Consider the following 24966-nt stretch of genomic DNA (forward strand, 5'->3'; position numbering starts at 1 on the left):
ACAGAGAGCATCAGAAAAAAATTGTTGGTTCTGGCATTAAATTAACAGCAAGGCTCTGTGCCTTATCCATTTACCTTAGAATTAAAATACTCAAGATTTATGGAAAGGATCCCGATAACGATGAATCTGCTTCATCACACAACCAATCTAAGCAATGAAAACATACCTGAAACAGTGTTCTCATTTATTCTCCTTGGTTTTGGTTTTTGTATGTTTTGTATGATTTTAAGGTGTAGGAGAACAGCTCTGCGTTTCCGTCCAACTAGTCAACGTTACATCATCAAGTAAAAAGGTGTATTGGAGGTAAGTAGGGGCTTTATATTTTTTATAATATTTATTTAAACTAAAGGGAAAATTTTAATTTACTTTTGCCCAAGATTATTAGCTGTATACAACTTAATGTTTAGAGACTTGCCCTAGACATTTTTAAAAATGAATTTCAAATATACACATATGCAATTTTTGGGTACAGACAAGTATAATAAAGTGGTCAATTAAATGCTTTCCAAAATAAAATGATATATATGTATATGAGGAGATAGATGTGAGCTGAACTTACTATGGTAATCATTTCACCATATTTATAAATCAAACCATCATGCATATACACCTGAAACATATATAGCAATGTAAGTCAACTATTGGTCAGTAAAACTGGAAAAAATAAAAGTGAATGACATTAACATATACACTTGTGTGTTTACCTTAGAATTAAAATGAAAACAAAATTATAGGATATATGAAACAAAAATATGAAGTCAAGGGTGAAAAGGAACAGAGTAAAAGAACTTAAGAGTTCATATATTCTTTTTAAATTATAGATTTGGGTATCAAAGTATTGTAATACTTATATTCCCTTGGCTCTGTTGGAAATAGTTCTACAATAATTTCATTTTTAAATATGAATTTTAGATATGTGTCAGAAATTTCATCCTTTGCCACCATTTAAATTTATGGTGAAAACATTTTTGATATTCAACCCAGACTTGTGGCAGGAAAAACCTAGTTTTAAATAACCCTGTGGGGTATGGCAGCGTATTCTTGAAGTCCTCTGAGCCAGGAGCCACCATTTGTCCTTATGGGACATTTGGTTCCTTGGAGTGCCCCTGGCATTTCTTTACCAGTCACTAACCACTAATGAGCTCATGGTGCGTCCCAGGATGTACAGAGGTGGGTTTGGCTCTGGGATTGATGCACCCAGCTTCTGAATTGTGCTCTCCCTTATCTGCTTGATTTTAAGCTGAACTGAAAAAGAGGATGGTTAATTCTGAACTGAACGATACAAAACCTGATTCAGCTTCTGCTTGCAATCATGTATTACCAAATGGAGATGTGGATATGGCAGAGAAATATCAGGAAAAAGTAAGTTGCTATCTGAAAATCCCTCTCTGTGTGGACATGAGCTGTGCCTGAAGGCAGCCCTCTTACGCAGCCACGCCGCTGCTGCCCTGACATGCCTGCTGCCTCATCTCTACATGTTGCGTGTGGGCCTGTCTTGCAGTTGAACATAGACATTTTGCCTTAGCTGATGCTGGTTGTCTTGCAGTTTGAGCCTGGGAATCCAGGCGAGACGGTGATTGCCTCCTGCAAGGACTGGCCCAGGCCCGGCACCCAGGGAGCCCTGTGTTATCAGGGGCCCACGTGGCTCAGTCTCCAGCTGCAGGCCTCCGAGGCGTCTTTGTGACATTCACACAGGGAAGCTCAGAGGTGTCTTTTTCCCCCAGAATCAAGACATATTTGGTGGGAACCAAACCTGGCCTCTAAAATTAGTCCGACCTGAATTTGATTCCAACACAGACACTTCCAGATATATGATACTGGGTGGTAATTCCTCCCTGGTTTATATGCCTGGGTTTCTACTTGTAAAACAGGAATAATAATAGGATTTGCTTTGTGTGGCTATTAACAGAAGTCAATGCAGGCAGAGTCCAGGAACTCAGAGGAGCTCTGTGTGCTGCTGTTACCTGTTTTGAAACCATGGATCACCAGCTTTTTTCAAGTTGACTCCATTTTCATAATTGATGTTAAACAATATTTTCTTAATTTTTTTTATTGGAATATAGTTGATATACAATATTTGTTTTAGATGTACAACATAGTGATTCGATAATTATATGAAACTACTAAATGTTCACCACAGTAAGTGTAGTTACCCCTATTACTATAATAACAATATTTTAAACCACATTAAGAGCCATATTGAAGGGCATAGAAAAGTAAGAAGGCCTACCCATCTTTCCAAGACCCCAGTATGGCTGCCTGCCTCTTGCCCAGCTGTGTAATCTCCAAGAAATGGAGCCGCTCCATTTCTTGGTGAGAGCTCACACCACGCAGACCACCTGCTTGGCTGTAGCTTGGCCTTTTCCAGTCAAGTTGAACAGGGTGCGTTTGGAGGTCCAACAATTCCACTTCTAGGTGTAGACCCTGGTGCTCAAAGTGCAGTCCATAGACCAGCCGCGTCAGATCACCTAGTGTGCTTCAACACAAATGATCTCCCACACATACCTCCACCACTTAAATATGCCCTCCAGGGGATTCTGCTTCATGCTAAGTTTGAGAACCACTATGCAAACTCTTTCACATACCCCTGGGAGCCATGTTCATACAGCATTGTTCATAACAGCAACACCTGGGGTCCACCCAAGTGCATGAGCGGTGGAGTGCACACCTAGGTGGCGGGATGCCTATGCGGCAGAATTCTACAGAGCAGAGAGGAAGAAGAGCTGGAGGTCCAGGCAAGATGGCTGAGTCCAAAACAAAACGGTGAACCAAAGAATCAGGCCATAGAGGAAATACACAGTATCATCTCATTTATATAAAGTTCCAGAACAGGCAACAGTAGCCCATGTATTGCATCAGGAAAGATGGATAGGTAGTAAAACTGTAAAGAATAGCTAGAATGTGGTTATCAGAATAGGGGCCCTCTGGGGGACAAAGCGTAATAGAAGGAAGGTAACCAACGGTATATGTTTTCTCAACCCAGGTAATTGGTACATATTTGCTAATTATTATTCATGTTTTATAAATTTTTGTGAATGGATGATATAAAGAAATGAAAACAAAAAGAACCCGTAAGAGGGCTGAGACTCAGGCTACTGAAGGGTACAAAGGTACAGCCAGGTTTCCGTATGGCCTCCATGGGGCTTTCCTTCTGGAGAGGTGCTGCAAACCTTTCTTAAGTATTGTTACAGAGAAAAAAATTGCACTGGGCCCTTGTTAAAAATGGCAAGGAGAATATAACTCAAGACTGGTGCAGTAGAGGAGAGAGATTGAGCTCAAGGTAGAATACAAGGACAAATGGGGATTTGCGGCCAGCAGGCAGGGTGAGGGAGAGGAAAGAGAATTACTAAGAGGAACTTGGTTAGGATCAAGGGAAGTGGGGAAGGAACTTGATTAGCTGTTAAAGGTAAGGGAATTCTGGATGAACTGGCTTAGCAGTATTCTCTACATCTGGACTGAGGAAAAGCCTCGTGGAGAAAATGACTCAAAGGAGCCTCACTAAAGTTTGGTCAAGGGAGTCTTTGTCACTGTGCACCCCTTTCTCTACAGAAAATTTCCAGTGTTCCCTACATATGGAATTTTGTATCCATGCGTTCTGTAAGGCAGTAATTCTTGACCAGAGTCACTTTTACCTCTTAGAACATGTGGCAGTGTCTGGAGATATTTACATGGTGTCAACTCAGGGTGACCAATGAATAGAGGGACGAACAGAGGCCAGGGATTCTGCTGAACCTCCTACAATGCCCAGGATAGTCCCCTATAACAAAGCTTTGCCTGGATCAAAATACAAATAACTTCTCATCATGACATAAAGCAATTATTCTAGTAGAATTTATGTATTTTATAAAATATACACAAAAATAGGAATTAAAAAGAAAAGGGTAACAAAATTATTTTCTCAAATGATGATCTTAATCAGGTTGTTTGTTTTCTTGTTGAGTTTTGAGAGTTCCTTATATATTATGGATACAAGTCCTTTGTCAGATATACGCTTTGCAGACATTTGCACCCGTATGATGGGCTTGTCTTTTCATTCTCTTAACAGTCATTTTTAAAGAGCAGATGTTTTCAATTTGGAGGAGGTCTTGTTTAACTGGTTCTCTTATGGATTGTGTTTTTGGGGCCATATCTAAAAAATTCTCACCTAACACACAGTCACAAATATTTTCTTCAGTTTTCTTCTAGGACTTCTGTAGTTTCAGGTTTTGCATTTAGGTCTATGGCCCATTGTGAATTAATTGTTTTTGCATATGGTATGACATATAGAAACAAGTTCTTTTTTTTTTTGCATATTAGATGTTCAGTTGTCCCACCACCATTTGTTGAAAGCTTGCACTTCTTCCACTGATACTCTCAGCACTTTTGTCAAAAATCACATTCATACATGTATGTGTCAGTTTATTTCTGCAATATGTATTCTGTGCCATTCTTCTCTTTCTCCTTTTTCCACTGGTGTCACATTGTTTTGGTCACTTCAGCTTTAAAATAATTACTGATTTCATGTAATGTTAGTCCTTCAGCTTTGTTCTTTTTCAAAGTAATTTTGACTATCCTAGAAATATTTAGACCATTTATTTTACTGTGTAATTAATACAATTAAGTTTGAGAAAATCATTTTGCTATTTGTTTTCTGTTTGCCCAATCTATTTTCATTCTCCCTTCCCTCTTTTTCTGCCTTCTTTTGAGTTAGCAAAGCATTTTCCATAATTTCATTTTATCTCAATTTTTGACTTATTAAGGTAACTATTTTAGGATTTATAATATATATCTTTAACTTATCAAGTCTACCTTCAAGTGATAGTATACTCTTTAATGTTTAAACAAGAACCTTAAAATAGTATGCTTCCATTTCTCCCTTCCCAGCCTTCCTGCTATTTTTGTCATGAATTTTAATTTTACCTATTCATAAATCCAACAATACATTGTGGTTATTTTTGTTCAATAGTTAAATAGCTAACAGTTAAAGATATGTAGGAAATAAAAAATATGGAAGTATATAATAGTTACCATTTCTGGTATAGCTTCCATTCAATATCATTTTCCTTCTGCCAGGACATAAACATTTTCTACAGTGCAGGTCTGCTGGGGATGAAGCCATTCACATTTTTCTGTTTAAAAAAGTCTTTATTTGCCTTCATTTTTAAAAAGGATATTTTTGCTAGATATAGAATTCTTAATTGATGTGTTTTTTCAGTATTTTTAAAAGGTTGCTCCACTGTCTTCTCATTTACATTGCTTCTGATGAGAAATTTGATGCAAATCTCATCTTTGTTCCTCTATATGAACTTATCATTCTCTGGCTGCCTTAAACATTTGATCGTTATCACAGGTTTTGAGCACTTTGACTATAATGTGCCTTGATGTAGTTTACTTTAAATTCCTTATGCTTGGTGTTCATTTTGCTTATTGGATCTTTGGGTTAATAGTTTTCATCAAGTTTGGGGAAGTTCTCTTATTTCTTCAAATATTTTTTTCCTGTTCCTCTCCCACTCTTTTTTGGGAATGCCAGTAACCTGAATATTAGGCCATTTGAAGTTGTCCATCTTTGATGGAACATGACCTGCAGGCCAAGACAGAATTCTCTGATTCTGCTTTCTCCAGAGGGATGAGATGAGCCTATGTAGCCAGTACGAGGAGAAGGTGCGCCCCTGCATCGACCTCATCGACTCCCTGCGGGCTCTGGGCGTGGAGCAGGACCTGGCCCTGCCTGCCATCGCCGTCATCGGGGACCAGAGCTCCGGCAAGAGCTCTGTGCTGGAGGCTCTTTCGGGAGTCGCCCTGCCTAGAGGCAGTGGTAAGAACTTGCCCTTTGTACTAGTCAGCTCAGGCTGCCAAACAAAATACTGCAGAGTGGGAGGCTTAAACAACAGAAATTTATTTCTCATTGCTCTGGAGGCTGGAAGTCCAAGATCAAGGTGTCAGTAGAGTTGGTTTTGCCCAAGGCCTCTCGCCATGTGCAGTTGACCATCTTCTCATTATGCCCGCCTGTGGCCTTTCCTCTATGTATGCACATGTCTGGTGTCTCCTGTTTTTATAAGGATGCCAGTCACATTGGTTAGGTCCCCACTCTCACAGGCTCATTTAACCTGAGTTACCTCTTTAAAGAAATAACCTGTCTCCAAATACAGTCACACTGAGGGTCAAGGCTGCAAATAGGAATTTGGGTAGAGGGGGATGCAGTTCAGCCCGTAGCACCTTCTCATCACACATTCTGTGGGGATCATTTGTAACCTGCACTTGTGGAAGGTATGAGTAAAAGGTCCTCAGCCCAGAACTGTGTGCACATGGGTGTCCTTCGGGAGCCTTTTTTCAAGAGCCTTTTCTCCGTCTGGGAGGTAAAGATCAGTGCACTGGTTTGTGATGCTGTTTGAGCTTCAAAGCCAAGGACATCAATGGGGACCCAAGGGAAAAGGGCAGGTCTGAGGATGGGTCTTGAAATACAGGTCAGACATGGGATTTGTGTGGGATTTGGAAGGAATTTACAGTAGGGAGATTGTAGTAAGGTGGCCTGGAGGGAGCAGAATGCCAAACAGATGGGAGTGGTGTGTGTAGAGTGGGGGATAGTGGAGGATGTTTGCATAAGTTTAGGGGCTTCCCACTGCAGTTCACCATCTGAGCTGATGGTAGAACAAGATGAAGCAAGAAGCCTAAGGTGTTGGCTTTCAAGCATTAGTGAGTAAAAAAACCACCTAGGGTATGTATTCAAATGCATGTTCCTGAGACTACCCCAGACATAATGCATCAGGGTATCAGAGGGGGAGGCCAGAAAGTGGATTACTTTAGCAGTCTCCCCAGATTATAGAAAAGTGTGAGAACCTCTGGTCTAAGGCCACCCTATAGAACTTTTGAGAACAGAACATAGAACTGATGTGGATGTGAACTTCTAGGTATTGTCACGAGATGTCCTCTGGTGCTAAAACTGAAAAAGCTCATGAATGAGGACACGTGGAGAGGCAAAGTCAGTTACCAGGACTTTGAGGCCGAGCTTTCAGATCCTTCAGAGGTGGAGAGGGAAATCAATAGAGGTATGTATCCCAGGTTTGTTCATCATCACCTATTTGGATGTCTGGTCAGCCATGTAAAGTGGGTAGGTATAAAAAGCCTGTGATTTCCCACCTTCTTGTTTCTGGGCCTGACCTGTTTCCTTGGAAGCCCACCCTTCCCACTTTTTTCTTCACATCAGCTCTCTTGTATTTGCTTTTCTTTTATTTACCCTCATTAAGAACAGTGTTAATGTTGTTATAACACTGTGTATATAACAACGTGTAATAACACAACAGTGTTTTGGACATAATCTGACCTCAGTAACTTTTGCTTAGTGTATAAGCACTGGAAAATAATGTGAATTTTAAAATTATAGCTTACCTCCAAGTATGGAGTATCTGTCCCTTATTCAAAGGCTTCCCCACTCCACAGATCTGATGGATGAGAAGTTGGGGTGTGGGGCCAGGGAACCCTTCCCCTGTTAACCTGGTAAAAAGCCATTCCAAAATGCTGGTTGGGTCATCACCAATCCCTATCCAGAGCTGGTGGGTCTTTTCCTCCAAGAGTGAAATGCATGTGTTTGCATAATCCAAGCATAGGCTAATTTATGGGAGGTCTCAGTAAGTACAAACCACACAGACTGTTTTATCAGTCTGAAACATCCAACAGAAGAAATAGCATTTGAAGTAGATAAGGACAAAGTAATGACACGGTTGGCCACTGCTAAGTGTGAGTGAGATGAATAAATAACTTTCTTCTTATTGACTTTCATTTCTTCCTAGTGCATCACATAGTTAAACTTCAGTCATTTGGGGAGGGTACAAAAGTGGCATGAACTGATATTCAGCAATAGGAAAGAATGGGCTTGACTTTTATAAAGGTGGAAGCACTAATTCACATTTACTGACTGTTTTACAATAGTGTGTTTGCTGGGCTGAGGTTGGGGCAGAAAAGGCACAATCACTGTGTGTGTCAGCCAGTCATTGCTGTGTAACAAACCTATCTCAAAACCTGATTGCTTGGAACTATTTATTTCTCATGAGTCAGTAGATCAGCTGGTCACTTCCTTTCCTCTGGGCTGTCTTGACTGGAGAAGTCTAGGATGGCCTCGGTCGCATATCTGAACCCTCAGCTGGAACGACCAGGCCTTCTCCCCATGTGATCCATCGTCCTCCCGGACACTGGGCTGGGCTTTTTAATGTCGCGGTGGAAGGGTTCACAGCAGCAGGAAAGGGCAAGACCTCATGGCTTAAAGAAAGTCATGTAGGCAAGCCCCCTGTTGGGAAATAGACTCCCCGTGGGAGGAGCAGCAGAGTTGCTCTGTAAAGTAGCATGTGCGCAGGGATGGGAGGGGGTATCGAGGCCATTTGTGCAAGCAGTAGTTTAAACAATGTGCCAGTTTTATTTCCCTCTCATGAAGCCTGCACATGGGTGGACCGGAGCTGGTTTGGGGGTTCCAGTGCCAGGAACCCTGGCTTCTAGGGTTTCTCCACTGTGTGTGGACTCTGCTCTCAAGGGCTGCTCGTGGTTCGGTCAGCAAATACACGTTCCAGCCAGCTGGATAAGGTCCAAGGGCATGTCCCTGCCTTTGAAGCACACTTTCTGGAAGTTGCACATTTTCGCACACTCCGCACAGGCCAGACTTATTCTCACGAATGGCTCCCCAGGAATGGGTGTTGGGGGAACAGTTAGCATATTGTGCTGCACATGCCATTGTTGGTATTGTTGCAATTCTGAGTTCCTGACTGGTCTAAAACGTTCCAAAAAGACATTCTAGGGTGGAAAGGAGTAAAGGATATTAGTGAACAGTCTGACGAAATAAAGCTGTATCTGGAAATTTTCATAATGGGTCCCGGCAGCCAGTGCTCATCATGTCTGAGACATGCACATGCCCCCTAAATTCCCAAGTCATGTCTTAAGAGTCCCCATGGATTCTGATTTGTTTGAATTTTACTTCATTTTTAATTTCCTAATGACATCAATTGGAAGGATTTGGGTGTGACCCCAGGAAGAATTTTTCGGCTCTGCCCAGGTCTGGACTACAAACTTAGGTGTCGTCTTTAGACATGTTTTCACTAGGCCTCTCTGCACACAGTTCTGGCCACTGGCAGGGAAAATACTAAGTTATCCTTTGAGATGCATTTTAGCTCTAATTTTAGTCATGAATCTGCTCCAAACATGCTTTTATCCCTGAATCACAGCAGGTAGAAGGTGCTTTCAGAGAATTTGCTGTAATGAGATGCTTCCATCCTAAGCTTTATTCAGGTTTTTTTTCCCCTTTTCTGCAGCCCAGAATTCCATTGCTGGGGAAGGAACGGGGATCAGTCACGAGCTAATTAGTCTGGAGATCAGCTCCCCTCACGTCCCAGATCTGACCCTGATAGACCTTCCTGGCATCACCAGGGTGGCTGTGGGCAACCAGCCAGCCGACATCGGGCGTCAGGTGAAACATCAGGCTCTGTCCTGACCTGGGCCATGGTGGGGGATGGGGGCATGCATTCTAACCACAGTGAGTTCTGGGCTGAGTTTGAAGAGGGGACGTTAAGAGGGGTGGGTGGGAAAGTTGGAGAGCTCAATTGTTACAATCCCATCTCCCAAATCAGATGGAATCTTCTCTGGGGAGAGTGAGGCCAGCAGGCCATTTGGAGATGCATTGTGCACATCCTGTGTTTTATGTGGTGACTCGTTTTTGATTACAGTTACATTATGTGGCATATCTGAACTGGCCTGTATTAAGGAAGGGGTTTTTGTGAGGAGGGTTTGTGAGGAGAGAGAGCATATGATGATATTCCTGTGTCAGTGAACCTCACCCTATGGATTAAAGATGTAAGAAACAGTCAAGCATGTCTTCAGCAGATGTCTTTTATTGTGACTGTCAGACTTGAGGTCTGGGGAGATAGCTCATGAGCTAAGACCTCGTGGTTTTCCCTGACCCCAGAGCTTCAGTTCTGCCACAGAGAACTTAGTTTCTTCTGACTCTGGCTTGGGAAGGGCCCCCAGGCCTCTGCTGTGGGCTCATTTCTTCAGGGGAAGTAGCCCTGGGACTCCGAGGGCCTGAAGCAAGTGCAAAGTCAGGCTGTGTCTCAACTCTCACACCCTCTCATTTTCTTACAGATCAAGGCCCTCATCAGGAAGTATATCTATAAGCAGGAGACGATCAACCTGGTGGTGGTCCCCAGCAACGTGGACATTGCCACCACTGAAGCACTGAGCATGGCTCAGGAGGTGGACCCCGATGGAGACAGGACCATAGGTAAGAAGAGGAAGAATACAAGAGTGGTAGGGGGTCTGATAGTGGAAATGCATCCCTTGAATGCAAATGGGTGTATCTTGGCACACGCTCAGGTTGGAGGGCCTGCCCCTGGCACGTAACTGCTCAGGTGCAGGCGTGGCACCCACGGAAGCCAGATGGGATGGGCCACAGTGACTCTTATTGGCTACAGGTGGGCTTCTAACCTCTGTCTCCCTGCTTATAAAAAGCATGCTGGGTTCAGGGTGCAGGGCAAATCAGAAAGCAAATTACATTAGTTAACAATGCCTTTGAGGTAGAAGCATCCCAAGTGTCCAAGGCAGATGACTAGATAAACACTGTGTGGGCTTCCACACAGTGGAATACTTTTCAGTCTTAAGATGGCAGGACATTCTGACACCTGCTGCAATATGGGGGATCTTGAAGACATGATGCTGAGTGAAATGAGCCAGACACGGAGGACGGATCCCATATTAGTCTGCTGATACGAGGTCCCTAGAACAATCCCATTCACAGACACAGAAAGGCAGATGGTGGGGCAGGGGCAGGGGGAGGGAACAGGAGTTAGTGTTTAATGGGGACAGAGCTTCAGTTGGGGAAGATGATAAAGTCCTGGATGGATGGTGGTGATGGTCACACATCAGTGTGAATACGCTTAATGCCCCTGAGCTGTGCGCTTAAAAATGGTTGACATAGTAATTTTCCTATTAAGAGATAAAGACCGTGTTTGGTTGTAAGTAGCAGAGAACCTGAGTACAGCAGCTGAAAGGAGGGGCAGTTTACTCACACAACCCGAGAAATCTGGGCAGAGGCAGCCAATGTGGGCAGATGCCTGGTGTGCTGTCGGCCCCGGGCCCTTGCACCTTCCTGCTACACCCTCCCTAGTGTGGGCTTTCCCCCTTCGTTCACCCTGCCACCTGCCATGCCTAGAACGAGAATCCCTCAGCCAGGGCAGAAGGACCAGGGGCACTGTCGACCTCAGGTGTGACCTGGGCAGGCACACAGGCCTGCATGCAGAAGGGCCCAGTGGTGTAGTACCCTGCCGCTGCCTGTTGCGATGTGTGCACAAGAAACTCCTCCTTGTTCACTGGGCAGTGGGCCCCGCAAATGATGCAGCTGGTCCTGGCCCAACCTGTGTCTCTCCAAGTGTGGGCCAGGCCCCACCTGCAGGAACACCCGGAGACTTCGTAGAAGTGCAAAACCCTCGACCTCACTGCACGTCCTGAATCAGAGTCCCCAGGGCAGGGCCTGAGGCCGCATTAGAAGACTTGCCTTGGGGGATTCTGTGGGACAGTGGGTGTGAGGGCCACCACCTCAAAGAATGAGCCCTTCGTGGGCAGGGAAGATGAAAGGCGGGAGGGCAGAGACAGGGCAAAGTGCCCAGAGCCGCTCGTGGGGCACGTCCTTCCACCATCTGAGCTGCAGCTCTTCCCCGAGACTGGGGCTCTGCTTGCCCCTGGGCGGAAGGGAGCCATGAATGCTCTCTGATCAGAAGGCCCCGGCCCACAGGAATCTTGACAAAACCTGACCTTGTGGACAGAGGCACCGAGGAGAAGGTAGTGGATGTGGTACGAAACCTCGTCTGCCACCTGAAGAAGGGCTACATGATCGTCAAGTGCCGGGGCCAGCAGGACATCCAAGATCAGCTGAGCCTGACTGAGGCTCTGAAGAAAGAGAGAGCCTTCTTTGAGGACAACCCATATTTCAGGTATGCCCTGCTGCACTTTCCCATGGGTAAAAGGACACTAAAGACCTCCGTCCTTCCTGGGGAAATGCCCGTCGTCCAAAATCATTTGAAGTATATGTGTGATTGTGTGTGCACCTTGACAATGACCATGGAATATCCCTGGAAGAATAAAAAAGGGTTTGCAAGCAATAAATTTAAAAAATCAAACAAGGGGGCATTTGCTATGGTAATTTAAATAACATGGTGCTGGAACCAGAATAAAAATATAAATACATCAGAATAGAAAAAAAGTAGAAAACCCAGAAACAGATCCAGGTCCATATACCTGATAGATGATAAATGCGGCATTTCAAATCCCGGCTACCTCAGTTTGATTATCAATCAATGGCTTTGACAAAATTGTTTAGGATTTGGAAAAAAGTTAAATTGTGCCCTTAACACATCATACCAAAATAAGTATCAGTTGGATTTTAAAATTAAATTTTAAAAAGAAGACTAGATGAGGGTGGATGTTTCATAATTCAAGGATAAAGATATTTGCAGCCCCAGTGTCAAAGGCAACATTTTTTTAAAAAGGAAAAGGCTGGTGAGTCGTTAGATTTACAATCATGAGAAGATGTAGAGCTGGCTGGAAGGGAGGGGTGTGTGCTTTCAGCCCTGCCGCAGGGCGTGCGGGCCGCACAACCTCCACGCAGGGCCGTGTAACATACAAACGCATCTTGAACAGGCATCCCTGTGGTTCAGATTCCACCTCCGGGAGTTCCACTCAGGACCGTAATCAGGTGTGTGTGCAGTGATGTCTGCCCATGGGCATTCAGCACGAATTTGCTCATAATAATAGCGAAGAGTTGGGAACTTTCTAAATGTTGAAAATCCAGAGATTGTAGAAACCAGAGTAAGTACTCACGGTGTTTAAGCCATTACAGTGCTGTGCCAATCAGATGCCAACACAAGGTGCCTACGAGGTGTTAGTGAGATCCACCATGTGCATGCGTGTGGAGGGGCAGTTCTTCCAGGAGCCTGGGGAGAGGTACTATTCAGAGCAGACAGGCGTGCAGAACACACGCTCACACACCATTGTGCCTGGCGATGCTACTCACAGATGCTGAAAGGTGAGGCCACCCAGGGGTCTGTCGGCAGATGATCTGAGTAAGCAGATGGGGCCTATCCATACAGTAGAATATAAGCCTTAAAAAAAAGGAGATTCTGAGACCTGCTGCCACATGGATGAACTTTGAAAATGTAAGCTGAGTGAGATAAGCCAGACACAAAGACAAGTACCATGATGTGACTCAATTCACAGGAGGGCTCTAGAGCAGTCAGACTCATGGGACCATGTAGAATGGTGGGGGCTGGGCTGGGCGGGGGTGATGGGGAGTTAATGTGTCATGGGACAATTTCAGTTTCAGAAGATGGAAAGTACTGGAGACAGATGGTGGGGATGGTTACACAAGAGTGTGAATGTACCTAATGCCTCTGACCTGTGCACTTAAAAATGGTGAGATGTGCAATCTGTAAAAAAAAATGGTGAGATGACTTTGATGTGATGTATATTTTACCAAAATTTAAAAAATGGACAGGTGTGGAAACTGAAATGTAAGTATGCAAATAGGTGCACTTCCTTGTGGCTTTTTGTCCTGAAAACCCTGTAATAACTCACACTGCAAATACAAATTTGGATACAGTGAGAAGAGGGCTTGGCTCCTTCCTCCAAACAGCCCATGGGTTAAGTTCCCGTCTTGTGGTAGGAAGGCCATGCCCAGGTCAGTGTTCATCCACACACCTTTCTGAACTGCATCAGTATATTCTTACGAAGCCCTGTGCCTAGATATGTGATGTATACTTAGACACATATTATACACAGAAAGATTTGTGTGTGTCAGGAAAACATAACTGTAGGTGGCCTTGTGTACTTATTAAGACCAATTCTATAGTCAGATGTCGTGCCGCACATTTAATGTACCAGCTGGAAGGGATCATTCTGTAGCATCTCCAAAATATCCAGAATTACTAAGATTCAGTCATAATTCTATGCAGCCCAATTCTGAACATGGCTGGGTCCCAACCACAAGCCATCCTGTCCTCTGGGCAGTACCTGGACCTGTCTGGACTCTTCCCAGCAGCAGAAGGCGGCCTGCCTTCCCCAGCCATGCCCCGGCAGACGTGTGCGTGTCTTCTCTTGCAGGGATCTTCTGGAGGAAGGAAGGGCCACGGTCCCCTGCCTGGCAGACAGACTGACCACGGAACTCATCACGCACATCTGTGTAAGCACACACACGCCTGTCCCCTCTCTGAAGAGTCTCCCGCAAGCACAGAGCTAAAGCGTGTGGGCTGACTAAACATCCGTGTGCACACGGACCCTCTGGGCATCCTGTTAAGATGCAGGCTCAGGTTCCTCGGGTCTGGAGTGCCGCCTGGGATGTGCCATTTCTAGCAAACTCCCAGGAGGTGTGGCTGTTGCTTGTCAGAGGACCGAATCTTGGGTGGGATGCTGATTCACTGTAAGTGGCCTAATTAAAAATTAGCATCTTATGAGCCCTGTGCTATTCTTTTCTCATTGCCAACCACTTATCATCATGTCCTGGTAATTGACTTTGGTCATATATTTCATTTATTTTTCAAATCTCATCGTCAGACTTCATTCTTTCTCAAATCTGCCTGGACAGAGTCTCTTGCTTTTTCACATTTTCAATCCTTTCAAAAGATTGCTTTGCATGTATTTCTGTTGTATTTTATGCTTGATGATTCTGATGTCAGACTTGGGTTCTGCTGGCCTTCATTCTAAATGACTTGCCCTGGAATTTTGATTGTGAACCTATCTTTCTTGAAACTTGATCTGTGGGTATTTATGGAAGCCTGGGTTCCAAATGGGTGTCCCCAGGGAGAGGAAGACCCCTGGAAGGGGCTCCAGCCTGAGCCACTTCACCTCCTCAGCTTGAGGTTTTGGGGAGCCCTCCGGGAGTGTGAGTTTGGGCGGCTGACCTATAGGAGGGTCAGCTTGTGGTTACAGATTCTCAGCAGAGATTTTATTCCCCCCACACACTCAGCACCGGATTCCAGGCCTTCCATGCAGTCCCCAGGACTGGGGGTGGAAGGAAGGTGCTCCTAGCTTACCATTATAATGAGAGCGAAGCTCTTTGGGGTCCCAGCTTTATGCAGAAGGGAGGGGCTTGCTCATTAGATTTCCCACCTCAAGCAAGCCTACCGGGATTGATTCTTTGTCCCAGCACCAAGTCAGGCCCTGAAACATCAGTTCGCGTTTTCTTCCCTGCAGATGCCTTTCCAGCGGAATCCAGCTTCCTGCTACTCTCCCCACACATCCCTGCACACCCACTGTCACTGGCTTTGGCCTCTGAGGGTCTATTAGGCACCTGCAGGCTCACTGACTCGTTTCAAAGGATGCTTTGGACATTTCAGCCAGCATTTTGAAATGTTTTCAGTGGAGGGGCAAGCCAGCACTTGCAGTCCACTGCACTGTTAGAGACAGAAGTGCCTGATAATCTGTTAACAGTATAAAAGTCATTGAATCTCAAATTGTTCCAACTGCCACTCTGTCAGAACCCACTGGACAAGTGGCTTTTTCTAATCACCCAGCAGAGAGTTCTGTAGCAATGCCACAGAAGGAGGTGTTCCTTGGGTTGCCCTCACAGGGCCCAGGACCCATGCCAAGTGGGTGCCTCCTTGTGGCTCTGAAGCTATTTCCTCAGGACGGAGACATGGGAGGGCCAGAGGGGATGGTGCCCACTAACAAGGCCTCTCTCCTGCTGGACAGTCTTCCTCCTCCCATATGCTGCGCAGCTGCCCTGCCCCTGCAGAGGGGGGCCTGGGCCCTTCTCGATCCCTGTCCATGTGTGTGGCTTACCATTACTCCCTATTCCCTCAGAAATCTCTGCCCCTGCTAGAGAACCAAATAAAGGAGAATCACCAGAAAATAACAGAAGAGCTACAGAAGTATGGGATAGACATACCAGAAGACGAAAATGAAAGAATGTTCTTTCTCATAGATGTGAGTACTGCCAATTGGGTCCAGTTGGAGACTGACATCATTGTCCAGAAAGGGGTTGTGTGCCCTCTGCACTTCTTTCTCCACTGCCCAGAGGTTGACCCAGACCCATTCTGCCCCCCTAACACCAAAAAGGGGGTGCCGGGCTTGAAGGACAGCAGGCAGGGAATGATGGCTGGTCACATTCACTTCGCTGACTCTCCATCCTGACCTCGAAGGCAGCTAGGCGGGTGGGGTGGCCTGGCGCCACAGCCTCTTCTTTGCGTTATCCTTTTGCAGCGCGTTGGGTGGCAAAGAACGACCTGCCCACCCTCAGCACACGCACCTCCAAACCACCTCCCCTGTATTTGGAACATCTCCACTTATACTTGTGTTCTTCTGTGACAGAAAATCAATACATTTAATCAGGACATCACCTCTTTAATACAAGGGGAGGAATCCGTCGGGGAAGATGAGACCCGGCTGTTTACCAAAATCCGAAATGAGTTCCACAAATGGAGTATTGTGATTGAAAGGAATTTCAAAAAAGGTGAGTCCAGGACACCGAGCTGGGTTGAGTTGGAGGCCAGGGAGGCAGGTGCTGGGCCTGGCGAGGACGGCCGGAGAAGGAGTTGGCCACTGGGAAGTCGTGTTTGCTCTGCTCCCAGTCACTGCGCTCGGGCCAGCATGCGTCGGGCACTGACCAGCAGACAGACCCCAGAGAGGAAAACGCGGATTGACTGGCCCACGCCAAGCACGGCTTCTTGAGGAGTCCGCCTCTCCTCTGGGTGCGCAGGGCCACGTAGCAGTGTGTCTCTCTCTCCGTGGCACATCATGTTCCCATGATTCAAAGGCCACAACTCTGAGCCCATTTGTTCCTTGGCAGAGGGCATGGGGGGGTTAGGACGGGATAAATAACATCTCTCCTTGATGGAGAAATGTTCAGGAAGCTCATTTCTGGGATGGTCACTTGCTGTGTCTCCACAGTCCCGGAAATGAGCTTTTCTGGACCTAAATCCACAGAGCAGAGGGTTGGATGCCTGCTGTGCGGTGTGTTCTGTCAGGGAAGGACACTCCTGCCCCCTTAACAGAGGACAGCGGTTCTGTACCTCTGCAAGCCCCTCGTGCGTGGCTCAGCCAGCTAATTATGGCATAAGTGCTTTTAGCATATAGCCCATTTGGAAATAGCTTATTTTTTTTTAATGCTAAATTCCTCCCAATAGATGACCAGTTCTAAATCACTGGATACCCACATGCAAGAGAATGAATTGGACCCCTGACTCACCCACTGTACAAAAATAAAGTCAAAATGGGTCAGAAACCAAATGCAAGAGCTGAAACTATAAAACTCTTAGAAAACAGTTTAAATCTTTGTAACCCTGGACTGGGCAGTGGTTTTTGTGGACAACTAAAGCACAAGGAACAAAAGAAAAAGATAAATTGGTGTTCATCAAAATTAAAATTTTGTGTATCAAAAGACACTACCAGGAAAGCAGGGAGATACCCCACAGAATGTGAGAAAATATTTGCAAGTCAGTCATTTATCTGCTAAGAGTCTGGTATCCAGAATATGTAAAGAGCTCCTGCCACTTAGCAACAGTAAGACAAAGAATCCAATTTAAATATGGACAAAGGATTAGAATAGACATTTCTCCAAAAAGAAGATACACAATGGCTAATACACACATGAAAAGCTGCTCCGATATTATTAGCCATCAGAGAAATGCGATCAAATCCACAACGAGTTCCCATGTCACACCTACTAGGATGGCCATAAGCAAAAGACAGATAACAAGGGGCATTGACGAGAATGTGGAAGAGTCAGAACCCTCATACACTGCTGGAGGAGATGGAAATATAAACGATGCAGCTGTTTCGGGAAACCTCTGGAAGTGTCTCAAAAAGTTTAACATACAGTTTACCATGTGGTCCAGCAATTCCACTGGCAGTTTTATACCCAAGAGAATAAAAACATCTGTTCACATGAAAATTTGTATGTGAGTGCCCTTGGAAGCATTATTCATAATAACCAGAAAGTGGAAACAACTCAAATATCCATCAACAGATAAAGGGATAAACAAAATGTGGTCTATCCACATGTAAGAACTGGCTAGGTCCGTGATAACAAAGAACTACAGGCTAGGTGTCTCAAACAACAAATTAATTTTCTTACAATTCGGGAGGCTGGAAGTCTGAGATGAGGGTGGCGCAGGGCTGGCTTCTTCTGAGGTCTCCTTCCTTGCTCGCAGGTTGCTGTCTTCTCCCTGTGTCTTTACATGGTCGTCCCTCTGTGCGTGCCTCTCAATCTCCTGTTCCTGTAAGAGCACCAGTCATACTGGAGGAGGGCCCACCCTAGGGACCTCGTTTCAATTTAATAACCCCTTGAAAGGGCCTGCCTCCAAACACAGTCATCTTCTGAGGTAGCAGGGGCCAGGACTTCAACATAGGAATTCTGGGGAGGCACAATTCATCTTATGACACCATACCAGGGAATGTTATTCAGCCATAGAAAGGCAGGAAGTACTGACACACGCTACAACGTGGGTAAACCTTGAAAACATTGTGTTCAGTGAACAAACGTGAGTCACAAAAGGCCATGAGCTGTAAGACTGCACTTACGTGAAGTGTCAGGAGCAGGCGAATCCCCAGAAAAGGAGAACAGAGCAGCGCTTTCCAGGGGTCAGAGAGAGGGGGAAACGGGGAGTGGCTGCTGAAGGGTACCGGGTCCCTGAGTTGAGGGAAATGTTCGAGAATTAGTGGTGATAGTTGCACGACTTCGTGCATTTACTCAAAATCAGCACAGAACACATCCAGGGTGAATTTTATAGTATGTAAATTATATCTACTTAAAAAAAAATCCTATGAGAAAATAACCTCCTGAACGAGAGAGGGTGCCCAGACCACCATCCCTGGTCGGTCCTTCTAAAAGAGGGACCAGAGCCCTCCTGAACTTCCACCCCCAATGGAGGTGTTTCTCCACAGGCTAGTTTGATGAGTAAGAATTCCAAAAGTATAAAGAAAAGATGAGGTGTTTCCTATAGTCAGCAGTGGCCCCACATCGCATTAATACGACCTCATGTACCTGGTTACTCTGTGGTCCCATTTGACTTACAAACACTTCCTACCCCTGACAGCCCATGAGTACGTGAGGGGCAGCTGATTCCGCACAGTGTGCATGGCTGTCTACTTTTTAAAGAACCTGCAGGTCATGATACTCTTTGATACAATTTTTTTGGTAAAAATCAAATACGATTTGCAAAATTTCCTGCCCCAGTACCTTGTCAGGAATATGTCTTGCCCTGACATTGTACCCTGGCCCTATGCTTGCCATCTAGAGATGACGAAGGAAAGTTATCTTGACATCTGTTTCTTTATTGTAATCCCGAAGTATTTTTCAATTTTCAAACCAGATTCGATTTTTTTCTTGAACACCCCATGCTTTCAGAAAGTCCAGAATGGCATTGTGTCTAGAAAAACCTGCAAGGTTATTTTTGTAAAATAATCCAGAGCTGTTCTTTCTTACTGTAGGTTATGAAGCTATACATAAGCAAATCAAGAAATTTGAAAATCAGTACCGGGGCAGAGAGCTGCCAGGGTTTGTGAATTACAGGACGTTTGAAACTATTGTAAAGCAGCAAATCCAAGCCCTGGAGGAGCCTGCTGTTGATATGCTGCACACTGTGACTGGTGAGTTTTTGGTTTTATTTTCAGGCATTTTATTTCTAGGGCAGGGAGAGGGCTGAACCGAAGCCAGCCCTGAACCTCAGAGCCCGCCTTATGGGTGTTTCCAACACCCAGCCAGCCCGGTCTCTGATTCTCCGGGCACCACGTGGGGTGCAGTTCAATTCAGGTTGGAGGCTAACTACTCAGAGTTAACACAGACCCCACCCCTCATGGCTCAGGCCCACAAGAGCACCCCCACTTCAGACGCCAGTGCAAGTCTCCTGCGTCCTGTGCTTCTGCCTGTCGGGCTGAAAATCAGGGTTCCCACAACCCCGCTCAGGTTCCGTAATTTGCTGGACCAGCTCACAGAACACAGAAGCACAGCTCCCTTTACTTGCTTCTTGTAAAGCATTTGCTCACTTATTACAAAGGATGCAATGAGAGACACACAGGGCAAGCTCCGGGGGGGCACCCAGTGCCCAGGCTTCTGTCCTGAGGAGCTGGGGGCATTGCCCTCTAGCGTGTGGAGGTGTCTGCCAATGCCAACATGGAAGCTCTCCAAAACTCTGTCATGTAGGGGGTTTTATGGAAGTCTGATCAGTGATCACATAGGCTGATCAATCCCCAGCCCCACCCCCCTCCTGGAAGCTAAGGAGCTGGGGAAGGTTGGGCTGACAGCTCCAGGTATCTAATCGAGGCTTGGTCTTTCCAGCCACCAGTCCCCATTCTGAAGCTACCAAGGGTCCAGCAAGAGTCAGTTCATTAGAACCAGAGACAACGCCTACCGCCCAGAAAATGCTAAGGATTCAGGAGCTCTGTGTCAGCGGCCAGCAGCAAAGACCAATTGCTTATTTCTTAAAATAGCACATTGCCAGTGGTGAGATTCCTTCCCTTCTGCTCCACCACAGTGGTTGCTGCACAGCCTCTGAATTCTGCATTTCTTTGCAAGCTCTGAGAAGTAAGGTTGATGGCTAAAAAAGTCTACATTATGGAGGTGTTTCGGGCATTCAGAAGTACTGTATGAATCCAGGGTGGGACACCTGCTGTCCCGTAGAAGCGTGACTAGGTCAGCAGCCCGTTGAGGAGAAATGCAGCCATTTCCAGGGCTGGCCACCCCCTTCTCCTGGAAGTGCTTTGCACCATGTTTTCCACAATGTTGTTGAGCTCCTCCTTTTGATCCCCTCCTTGGCTGATGCCATTCCCACTGAGGCTTCAACTGTCTTGTTCTAGCAAAAATGAATAATCCCCCACAGATCTGTGAACAAGTAGAGGTTGGGGCACAGTCTCATAACAGTTCATGAAGAGATGTATAGCTAATAAAATTACCTATATGCTTAATTATTATAGACTAGTCTGTACTTGCATTGATCATTTGTGTATTAATTGATGCCCAAAGAAAATTTGTAAGACTTAGACTGTTACAGTCATGGAAAAAAATTTGGAAAACAAATACATATGCCTATTTCTGCTTCAGAAAAAGATAAAGAATAAAGATTTTAAAGCATAAAGATATGTGCCTAATATTAGGATAAAATCCTATGGGGGAGTCAAATGGAAATATGAGTTTCAAAAATGAAAAGAGATAACAGATTTTCTGATTTAAGTAAGAGCTTTTTCATGTATTTGTTTTCAAACCAGTAATGTGGACAGTTAGATTCTACTGATGTGCTTCAAAGAGTGATTGAATGCTTTACTGTAAAATGTTGATATGTTTATGACCTATCAGAAATTACATTCTTTGCAACTGCTTATACTTAGGATAAAAAATTTAAATGTCAAGCAAATATGCCAGGGGACATTTAGGTTTTAAAATTCTTCTAGGGGGTTCTTGAGCAAAAAGCATGCCTCTTCCTTCAGGGAGAAAGAGGAGCAGATGAAAGAATGGAGGGAAGGAGGGGGAAACTTTGTTTCTTGGCCCTTCATCCTCTTCTTTTTTGCAAACTATGAAGTTTATGAATGAATCTACCAATTCTGGACATCTGTCTTTCTTTCGTCAGATATGGTCCGGCTTGCCTTCACAGATGTTTCAAAAAAGAATTTTGATGAATTTTTCAACCTCTTCAGAACTTCCAAGGTAAAACTAACCAGATGTTACTATTTTCTTAGTATAAGCCTGACACTAGAAAAGAGACGTCTTGGATTAAGATCATTTCAACTTCATTGTGTGTTTAGAGATGCAAATAGTCAAGTGCGTTTGTGAAGCTTACTAATAATGTCATTACTGGTGATGATGTTGGACCTGCTGTTTCTGACTCTGCGAGGGCCTGTGTTCCTGTGGCCCAGGGTACTTCCTTGAGGGAAATTCGGTTGTTTCTCTTTTGCCGTAGTCCAAAATTGAAGAGATTAGGTTAGAACAGGAGAAAGAAGCCGAGAGGTCAATCCGACTTCACTTCCAAATGGAGCAGATCGTCTACTGCCAGGACAAAGTCTATCAGAGCTCATTGCAGAAGGTCAGAGAGAAGGACACAGAGGACGAAAAGAAGAACAAGAAAACGAGCAGCCTGGCCTTCTTCGGCAGTACACCTCCAGAAGACTCGTCCATGGCGGAGATCTTTCAGCACCTGGTAGCCTACCACCAGGTGAGCCTGCAGGCAACCCGGAAAGGTGGGCTGCGTCCTTCCCATCCCTTCTGAAAGCCCCTCTTTGGTACTGTCCACCGGGCACCATCAGCCAGCGCCACGCTTCAGCCCGTATAAGCCTCTGTTGATGCAGCAAAATTCAGACAGGCGAGAGGAGGTTGCGGCTTAGAGCCACTCACATCTAGTTTTGACCAGCTGTGGGACCCTGGCCAAGTTACCTAACCTCTCTGAGCCTTGGCTGTCTTCTCCGTAAGGTGGTATCTCCTCCTAGGGTTCTTGTGAATATTCGGTAGGACGGGGTGGGTAGATCCCTTGGCTCGGTGTCAGATGTGATGGCAGCCCGCCCAGTCGGCGTGGCTCACAGACCCTCGCTTTGATGGCTGCTGTACAACTCAAATAATGTGAAAACAGCAATTCACGTCACCCTGGGGCCAGATGCACAACTCAGAGCACAACACATAGCCTCTGGGGAGGCAAATAAGAATCTCTTGGCCCATCAGATACCCCTTCGCTCCACTGTTTGAGGCTAAGGCAGAGCTTCTCAAACCCCACATGCACAGCTCTCTGGTGAGATGCAGGTCTGGGCCACGGGTCTGAGGTGGGCCACGGGTCTGCCTTTCTCATGGCTCCCAGGGGATGCCCATGCTACTGGACGGAGGCCGCCCTTTGAGCCACAGGGCTGTAAACTAAGGGTTGGCCCCATCTCCCACAGACCCTGGGGCGTGCTCACACGGGAGGGGAGCCGCTGCAGGGCAAGCCACGCCAGCCCAGGGCTCTGGGCTTCTCTGCAACCGGGCTCACTGCCTGCCTGACCACTCGCCCACCTCTTGGGGCCTTCTAGAGTACATAGCACATGTACACACACGCACACACACACACACACACACACACACACACACACACACACACACTCACTCTCTCTCTCAAAATGCAGTTCCCTTCCCAGAATGAGTCCTTTTCTAGTTGCTTGAACTCTGAGGGAAAGCTTACCAACACACATGTAATTGCACACATAGGTCAGATGAGTACAGTACTCTTCTGCACCTGGCCTCTCTGAGGGGCCCTTGGACTGTCCCACTTGAGCTCTGCTTTAGTCCAGAAGGGGGCTGCCAACACACTTCACTGGCGCTGAGAGTCCTGTTTCATGCGCTCAGTGTGCTGCACCCAGCCCCTGTGAACGGCTATACTTTGCTTCCTGTCCTCAGCCCGTCCAGGGACGGTGTAGAGAATAGCCTTGCTCACACATCATCTATCTGGAAGGTACATTGCTAGTGGTAAGATTGCTGGTGTATTAGCAGCTGTACCAGGGAAACGGAACCTGCGGATGCATGCATATAAAGACATTTATTTCAAGGAGTTGGTGCAGCTGTGGGGGCCAGCTGGGCAGGTACAGAATCCCGTGGAATGGCCTCAGGAAAGGCAGGCTGAATTCCTTCTTCCTCAGGGAAGTCTCTGCACCAGGCGGGGCTCCTCCCTGCCTCCAGCACAGAGGACACGGACGTGTCTGACACCCAGGCGGGGGACTTTGCATCTGCCAGGTGTGGGTCCCTCCCAGTGAGGCCAGAGTCCCCTCCGCACTCTCTGAACTGTCCCTTCCCGTGTCTGACACCCAGGCGGGGGACTTTGCATCTGCCAGGTGTGGGTCCCTCCCAGTGAGGCCAGAGTCCCCTCCGCACTCTCTGAACTGTCCCTTCCCGTGTCTGACACCCAGGCGGGGGACTTTGCATCTGCCAGGTGTGGGTCCCTCCCAGTGAGGCCAGAGTCCCCTCCGCACTCTCTGAACTGTCCCTTCCTTCCAGGAGGCCAGCAGCCGCATCTCCACCCACATCCCTTTGATCATCCAGTTCTTCGTCCTCCAGACGTACGGCCAGCAGCTGCAGAAGAGCATGCTGCTGCTGCTCCAGGACAAGGACACCTATGCGTGGCTCCTGAAGGAGCGCAGCGACACCAGCGACAAGAGGAAGTTCCTCAAGGAGCGGCTCACGCGGCTGGCCAAGGCTCGGCGTCGCTTAGCCAAGTTCCCCGGTTAACTGGGCTCATGTCCCAGCCCGAGTCTCCACAGCACGCTGCGCGTCTCCAGGGAGTGGAGCCTGATTCTCTCACTAATAGCTACTCACATGGTTGGCTAGTAGTCATACTTTAGAGACACCATCTGTGCTGTGCATTAATGGCTAAGGACTTAGTAAGAAGCTGACTTAGATTACAATTAAGAATATGACTTAAGTCGGAAGAGCGATGCCTTCTTCCCTGTTAGGAAAAACGATTTACCCCCTTCAGGACCATTCCTGCACCCCCAGCTCTGTCCTTCTCTTCATCAGAGAAGGAGGCATGGAAGCATCACCGAAGGGTTACTTTTCTGGCTTTTTTGACATCTTTTCCTGCACCCCATGTTGTAGGAACATTAGTGCCACATATGTGAATGTTCATACAAGTCGTATTTCATGGATTTGTAATAAACTTGTTTCTACCAGACATTTCTCTGACACTCTTTTATTTTGGGGAGAAGCCTGAAAATGACAGCAGGTATAAACCCAACAGCGCAAACGATCAGGCACAAACCTGCCCTCCATGGCTGGGCCAGGTAGAAGGCATGAGCTGAGCAGAACCCGGTCTGGTTATTTATAAGAGACTGAAGGAAATGGGGAATAAAGTTAAAGAAAAGGAGCAGAAAGGAAATGGGAGGAGGGGCAGCAAAAGGTACAGGCTTCCAGTTATAAGATGACTAGGTTACCCACACTGTATTGTATATTTGAAAGTTGCTGAGACAATAGATCTTAAAAGTTCTTGTCACAAGAAAAAGAATTTAAAGTATGTGAGGTGA

General features: G+C 46.1%; 1 protein-coding gene across 1 annotated transcript; it reads left to right on the forward strand.

The window, feature by feature from the left end:
* The first annotated feature begins 224 nt into the window (after window positions 1-224).
* MX1 (MX dynamin like GTPase 1) lies at window positions 225-24617 on the forward strand. Its single transcript, XM_036876904.2, has 14 exons — window positions 225-303; window positions 1241-1362; window positions 5602-5794; window positions 6888-7025; window positions 9273-9427; window positions 10099-10237; window positions 11744-11942; window positions 14107-14185; window positions 15805-15927; window positions 16312-16453; window positions 19432-19590; window positions 21564-21640; window positions 21894-22145; window positions 23945-24617. Exons 2-14 carry the CDS (start codon window positions 1258-1260, stop codon window positions 24173-24175), a joined length of 1992 nt encoding a protein of 663 aa, XP_036732799.1. The 5' UTR covers window positions 225-303; window positions 1241-1257; the 3' UTR covers window positions 24176-24617.
* The last annotated feature ends 349 nt before the right edge of the window (window positions 24618-24966 follow it).

This window comes from Manis pentadactyla, chromosome 1 (genome assembly GCF_030020395.1).
Source record: "Manis pentadactyla isolate mManPen7 chromosome 1, mManPen7.hap1, whole genome shotgun sequence".
Classification (NCBI taxonomy): Eukaryota; Metazoa; Chordata; class Mammalia; order Pholidota; family Manidae; genus Manis; species Manis pentadactyla.

What these genes read in the sequence shown, in the direction of transcription:
- MX1 (XM_036876904.2), top strand. Translation starts at nt 1,258, where the DNA reads ATGGTTAATTCTGAACTGAACGATACAAAACCTGATTCAGCTTCTGCT. An exon ending in CGCCCTGCCTAGAGGCAGTG is followed by an intron (nt 5,795 to 6,887) that starts GTAAGAACTTGC and finishes GTGAACTTCTAG; the next exon opens with GTATTGTCACGAGATGTCCT. An exon ending in GAATGTTCTTTCTCATAGAT is followed by an intron (nt 15,928 to 16,311) that starts GTGAGTACTGCC and finishes CTTCTGTGACAG; the next exon opens with AAAATCAATACATTTAATCA.